Source organism: Morone saxatilis, unplaced genomic scaffold (assembly GCF_004916995.1).
Source record: "Morone saxatilis isolate NCDOM2014 unplaced genomic scaffold, NCSU_SB_2.0 Contig24, whole genome shotgun sequence".
In the NCBI taxonomy this organism is placed as follows: domain Eukaryota; kingdom Metazoa; phylum Chordata; class Actinopteri; family Moronidae; genus Morone; species Morone saxatilis.
This window is the reverse complement of record NW_023339807.1, coordinates 5,381,808-5,388,946: the sequence shown is the minus strand read 5'-3', so window position 1 is coordinate 5,388,946 and position 7,139 is coordinate 5,381,808. Positions and strand designations below refer to the sequence as shown.

At 43.5% G+C, this 7,139-nt stretch overlaps 1 protein-coding gene across 1 annotated transcript in view; it reads left to right on the top strand.

The window, feature by feature from the left end:
• Window positions 1–6,656, top strand: part of coq3 (coenzyme Q3 methyltransferase) — a 9,050-nt gene extending 2,394 nt beyond the window's left edge. Inside the window, exons 2-6 of the mRNA XM_035671920.1 lie at window positions 114–248; window positions 2,007–2,106; window positions 4,225–4,488; window positions 5,237–5,396; window positions 6,158–6,656. Coding sequence (XP_035527813.1) covers window positions 114–248; window positions 2,007–2,106; window positions 4,225–4,488; window positions 5,237–5,396; window positions 6,158–6,345 — 847 coding nt within the window. The 3' untranslated portion in view covers window positions 6,346–6,656. The remainder of the gene's footprint in view (window positions 1–113; window positions 249–2,006; window positions 2,107–4,224; window positions 4,489–5,236; window positions 5,397–6,157) is intronic.
• The last annotated feature ends 483 nt before the right edge of the window (window positions 6,657–7,139 follow it).

The window sequence follows — 7,139 nt, the reverse complement described above, 5'->3', positions numbered from 1 at the left end:
GATTATTGGAGTTGTTGCAGCTCTAGTCGTACTGGCTTTAGTTTATCTGTATTGAATGCAGTGTTTAGCAACGTACAGTACTGATGTGGTCCTGTCTGTTTTGCCACGTGCAGTGCTCGGTCAGCCTCTACCACAGTGGATCCCGATGAGGTGAGGAGGTTCCAGTCACTGGCCGGCAAGTGGTGGGACGAACAGGGAGAATTTGCGGCTCTTCACGCCATGAATGACCTGAGGGTGCCTTTTATACGGTTTGTGTGCAAAATATGCATTTCGACATTTATTATATTTATGAAATGCAAAGATGTCACGCACAAGTCGGTGTCAATGTGGGGGAGTGATTGGCAGAGGCGTCAAGCAACTGTGTCAAAACATAACCTGGAGGAGATCCAGCCTTGTGGTGTTTGAGTGCAGAGAAACACACTGAAGTTACATACAATGAAAGTGACAGGATTCCTCCACATATCAGCACATTTTCAGCCAGTAGTGTTCAAACTGCCCCGACGCTGCGTGTGCATGTTTTGGGGGGGNNGGGGGGGGGGGGGCTGCGGCTGTTTTGATTGATAAGATCTGCTGTAGGGGCCCCACGAGATAATCATTACATTACCCATCCAGCCAAAGAGCCCGTTGCTGCTCTCCCCTTCCCCCGCTGTGGTCCTGTTGGTGGGGGTGACGATGATGTGTGTTTATGGTGACAGTATGACAGATCCAGTGCCAGTGTATGTCTGAGTGTGGCTGATGTGCCTGATGTGGGTCTGCCCTCGGGGGGTGTCTAAATGAGACGCAGCAGCACCACGGCTACTGTTGCTGCTGTACCTTTTAGACTCTGACAGTCTTACTATCATACAGTCAATTCTGATGTTTGAAAACTTTTTTTAATTTTTATGTATTGAACATGCTGCATTACTGTAAATATAGATAAATACATTCTAGAGTTGGACTTTGGACACTAAATCCTACATTCATAAAAGGCTAATTTTTTACTTTAATACTAGAAGGTATATAATATTAAACCACTACTTACTCTACAGCAACAGACACTGAATACAGTGCAACATTTTGACAGTAATTATAAGAAATACATGCACCTTTTTTCCTTTTCACAACTACTACATTGGGCAGTGGTGGTGAAGAACTTAGTGATTAATGCTGCTGTGTTTCCACCCTCAGTATTGGCAGTATATGGGGAAAATGCATGCAACACATGTTGCATAGATTCTGTGGTCCTCACTGTCTAAAGATAAGTCAGTTTGGCTGATATAGTTTTGCACATTCAAACTATGCTGTGAAAACTTGCAGCTATCATAAAAACTATAATAACATCAGAATTTAGATTTTTTGCCAAATGTGATTTCAAATGAAAAAGAATGATGTGGAGAAGTAAGGAAATGCATCTCTTTGTTTTTTAAACTATAACAGTCAGATTTCTTTTATCACGAGCATAATAGTTCTTACATGAATAACAGCTCGTGTTGTGCCTTCATATTCCACTCTGGCTAAGTCGCCTTTGTCTGCCTCTTTCTGTGTTGTGGTGGTGGTGGGGATTGGGAGCTAGTTAGTTAGCTGGATGTCTGCCAACACCTAATCTTATTTCCTTCACTGTTTGCACGAACGCTCCTGCACCCCAGCCGTGCTTTAATGAGGATGATGCGTGCCCAGATCTCGGCCTGTTCTGCACGTTGAGCGCCCGAGGCCGGCAGTGAGTGAGCGAAGGTAGAAGGGAGGAACACAGTGCGACATAGGGGGTGGAATTTATAGCCAGAGGATATTTGTGGTTGTTAGCTAGCTGAGATAAGGGTGGTTGTGACAGCAAAATGTAGAGATTCTCATGGTCTCCAACCTCATGCAACACAGTTTAAGAATACAAACACCTTCCCTCCTCCTCCTCCTTCATTTCAAATGAGACAGCCTGTAACATTAAGGGTTTAGCTGGAGAGTAGGAGCAGGATAGGTGTGGGCGTGGGAGAATTTGATTTGAGATTTGACCCACTGTTCATTTACCCGTTCAGGGATAATCTGCTGAATGTGCACAACACACGTCATCCTGGGAAACCACTCGCAGGACTCAGAATACTGGATGTCGGCTGTGGAGGAGGCCTGCTCACAGAGGTAAGTAAGTGTGTGTGTGTGTGTGTGTGTGTGTGTGAGTGTGAGAAAGATCCAGACCCAGTTCAGAGCATGCAGACAAAAATATGTTTTGCCCCGTACACATTCTCTGTTCATTCCCAATAGTTTCAATTGCTGCCTTTCACATCACATTGAGTCTTCAGCAGTCAGTTGCAGTGTAAGGTTCTGCTTTCAGTGCGTTAGTGCCAGTCCTTTCACAGACATACCAGCGCCCAAAAAAACATTTAAACGTCAGCCTAATTCCCGTTCCCTTTTGATTTGACTGGTCTCAGTTTGGTGGATCGGACAGTCGGTCGTTTACAGTTGTTTATCTGTTTGTTAGCGGTGAAAGCCGGGCAGCCAGGACGGGGTCTCCGCCTTCATTTGAACTGAGGACATACCAGCTGTATTGTGTGATGTGAGAAGACAAAATCAGGTCCTGTGTTTATTCGCCTCTGTCACACAGGCTGTCGTACTCAGACACACAAATAAAAAATCAGAAAGTGTGTGTTAAGATTGCCGCTGCGGTTGTGTCTCTGGGTGTCTCGTCACCCCAACCCGTCCCATCAGAAGGGATCAGCTGAGGGAGGATGGAGATCGGCCCCTGGGCGAGCAAGTGCAGCTCGCCATATGGGCCTGTGTGTTTCGCTGCCGTCCAGAAGAGGGCGTTGTAGTTCACATGCGACCACTTTTGATGCTTATCACCAGCTATAAAATGCATTTCTTTTTTTAACAACTGGTTACATACGTACTGAGAGTTCACTCTCACAGAACTTCTCACACAGTCACAACAGCAGTCAGTGTGGTCTCATTGCATTTGACACAAAATGTGTTCAGTTTTGCATTTTTTTTTACTCATACTCAACTACCACCACTCTGTATTTACAGCCCATTTTGCACATGTTTATATACTATTTTAAAAATCTAACAGAACAGAAGATAATAATATATGTTAACTATATATATATATAAATATCTTATTTATGATGTATAATATCATACTTATAGTGTACTATTATATAGTTTTTTGAGGGGGAACATGTTCACAGATACCCAATATGGCACCGAATGTGGATTTATGCTTGGATTGTGCACAGTATGACTTATGCAAAGGTACTCAGAATGCTGCTTTTTTTTTTTTAACAAATAACTTTATTTTTGACGAATCATATTAAATAACGTATACATGGTCAGCCACTTCTAGTTGACATTGCTGAGAGCTGTTCCTTCTCTCTCTCTGTGCTGCTTGCCACAGCATTGCACTCTGCTGGATAAACTTTGCAGTGACACCGAGCCTTTTATCGGCATTATAAACCGATGCAGTACCAATGTGTGTGCAGTAATACTGGCAGGTGGGCTTGAGCGTCTGTAATTTTACTATGTTGGTCTATTCTGAACACACAATATCTGTTGCATGTCGGTCTGCCCTGGGAAAGAGAGCCTTCTCTTCCTAATGTTTGTTCCATTGTTTTCCGTCTTATTGTTTTTTTTTTTTCTTCCTTATCTGAATGGAGGATCTAAGGATAGAGGGTGTCCTGAACTGTTCACATTGTGAAGTCCCTTGAGGCACATTTGTGATATTGGGCTATAAAATTTAAAATAATAATAATACATTAAAAAATAATAAAATTGACTTGACTGTAAATTAGACTAAAATAAATAAATAACAAATAATGATTATAATGACTATAAGCTCCTTCAAAGACAACAGTAATCCATATTGTAATGCTACCAGGTGTTTTTTAGGTTATTTACTGTACAATGCGTGTGTTTTGGTTGCATTTGTGCTTTTTGGACGTGATGTAACTGTTTTGCCGAACTGCATGTTGATGAAGAGAAGAGTGTGAAGAATTTTGAAAAACTGAACTTTATATAGAGAAGTGTGTGCAACCAGTTCTAAAAAAACTGTAAGTGAATTCTGCTGCATAAAACTCTAGGATGGTGAGAGAATGTATTATGAATACATGGAAGGATTGGACAGTTGAATGCTGGGTTTGGGTGATTTAAAGTTTATAACAAACTAAGTGTTGCTCTAGAAGGCATTTTAAATCATTTGACACACAGTGAATCCAGTTCTGACTTGTCTTTATCCCACCCCCCCTCCTCCTTGTCCCTCACAAGCCCCTGGGTCGCCTGGGGGCCAGTGTGTTGGGTATAGATCCGGTAGAAGACAGCATCGGCACAGCCCAGCTGCATTCTTCCTATGACCCGGACCTTCGTGACGTCTGCTACCGGGCCTGCACCCTGGAGGAGCTCTCGGCAGAGGAGGGGGGAGGGGAAGGCGAGCCTGGGGCGGGCAAGTTCGATGCCGTCGTAGCGTCCGAGGTGGTGGAACATCTGGCCGACCTGGAAACATTCGCCTTCTGCTGCAGCCTCGTAGTGAAGGTGTGTCCCGGGATAGTGCGCGTGTGTGTGTTTCCCTCCAGCTGTTAGCTCATGTCAGATATTTCTGCATCAATACAGTATGTGTCCATGTGTTCATCTGAGCGCATGCTAATGGGCATATGGTGATTTTGTTTTTGTTTTTTGTGTTTGCATCTGCTGTGTGTCACTGGGAATGGGTTAGCATGTGTTTTTCTGTGTATGAGTGGCACTGAACCTTGACAAGCTTTACTGAAAGCTGTCCATCAATACTGAGAGCAGATACTCTCCCACATCAGTGGGCCAGAGGAGTTGAGAGGAAAAGAATATCTTCATTTAATGTCTCTGCATTTAGTTTAGGCCATACTGGACTTTCACCAAATCTCTCACTTCTGCTCTTTTACTAAAAAAGAACCTTTCAGGTGTATCTTGCTTTAGGGCACCTGTGCAGGGACGCTTTAGCATGAGGTCTTGTATTGTTTGGATTTCATCTCTTCCACTCTCTTCCCGTGTGTACTCTGCTACCTCCCCTCCTGTTAAATTTGTTAATCTTGACCGAGGTTGAACTTGAGGTTTGGCACCGTTACTCACCGGTCTTGCGCACTCAAAGCTCTAAATCCCCTCTATAAATACCCCGATGACACAGGTAGCACCTTGTGTACATAATACCTGCAGGGATGTGTTGTCATTGTAAAATACATTTTCTGGAGAAATACTGCCAGACTTCTTTAATACCTAATAAACTAAAACTGTCTCTTTTCTCCGTGCGCAGCCCGGCGGCTCACTCTTCATCACTACTATTAATAAAACCAACCTGTCATACGCGTTGGGTATTGTTGCAGCCGAGCAACTGCTGCGCATTGTTCCCAGTGGGACGCACGACTGGGAAAAGTTCATCAGCCCAGTAGACCTGGAGCGCCTCCTAGAGTCCAGTAAGTCCCCCTAATTTCCATATGACAACAAGAGCACACAGGATGAAAGTGGTTTGCCGTTGGTAACGATGGGAAACGATACACAGCTAATTATTAAATGTTAATAATCAGCACAAGTAAACACAGGAACTGGCTCACTCTGAAAGATGTTTCACTCTATGTACAAGGTCTTTAAACATAGCAGAAAAGCCATTTATATTTTTGGAATGTTTGTATTTATTTCTTATGTTCATGGGATGGTGAGTAGTTTTGGGGAGATTTCAAGTTCCAAAATAACTGCAGGAGTTATAAAACAAAGAATTCAAACACTTAGGAGACAATAAATTAAATTCCCAGCTAATTTAGGATTAAATAAAGAATACATTTATCACTGAGTGCATCAAATTTGAGTTTCATCAGGGGCTGATATTGTGGTCTGTCCCCAGCTCTAAATCTGGAGTTGTATAAAGCAATATTTCCCTGTCCTCTTACCTAAACAGGATACACTCTTATTATTTATTCTTGTGGATAGGTACATTCATGTACTTTGAAATAGTTCTCCTTTATAGAAATTAATTTAACTACAGAGGCTGATGTTCAGTGGAGTAACCAGCCACTTCAATCAGCTGCACTGTCACTATGGCATGTCCTTGCAGGGCCCAGAGTTTAAGATCCTATCACAGGTGTATATATAAAAAAAAAAGATTGTCTTGTGATTTGCTGTCATTCTTTCTCTTGTTTGGCCTCCAACCCCCCCTGCTCACCCCTTCTTCTTCTATCAGATGGTTTCTCAGTGCAGTCTGTTCAGGGAATGCTGTACAACCCAGTGTCAGGAGCCTGGAGCTGGACTAACAGCACTGCCATCAACTACGCCCTCCACGCTGTCAAAGTGAGTGACGATCCCCAGCCGGACCGGGCTGAGGGGAGCAGCGCCCACCCAGAGGACCACACTGCAGCCTCACACAGCTGAGCTAAACACCTGGAGGACAAGGCGATGCAGACGTGCGGAGTCCTAACTTCCCTGTGGAAGACTGAGGTCACTGTAGGAAAGGGACAAACAGCCTTGAGACAGAATTAGAGATGTTCTGCCAGTGCACTCAGAATAAGGTTGCATTGTGTTGTTACAGACTGTTTAACGAGTGTTTGATGAGCTGTACAAAGCAACTGTACATCCTCTAATCACATCATTTTCAGTAATCACTGTACTGAATCAGCTTTATATTTTAGCTTGAATAGACTGCCATATCCTCTATTAAAGTTGTCCTCTCATCGGCTGCATTTCTGAAGAGTGAAAGCACCACAGTGAAACGTCTGATTTATCCGGCTGCTCACAATAAATATGATTTTCATGTTGGTTTTTAGCTGCACGCTCGGAAGCATTTTCATTAAGATGATGTGTCCGCACACGAGGATTGGGCGGTCACATCCTCTGGGATTATAGTGGGTCTCATGTGGAAGTATTATATAATACACATCAGGCCTGTGGCAGAGAAGCAGTCATGCCTGCGTGATGTTCTTAAAGAGAATAACCGGACTGAGTGCTCTAAGTGGCATTTGTCTCTCAGCAGCTAAAAGAAGGCTTTATGGGCCCCCAGCAAACCCAGTTCAGTTACTTCAGTGTCATTGACTTCATGTGATTGGTGATGATAACCAGTGTACTGCACAAGAGACAACCCTGAGAAGTACACACATATATATGTTTACCATTCTCCTGCATAGTGGCTGCAGGCTGCAGTAGACTATTATTCCCACACTCGTTCAGCA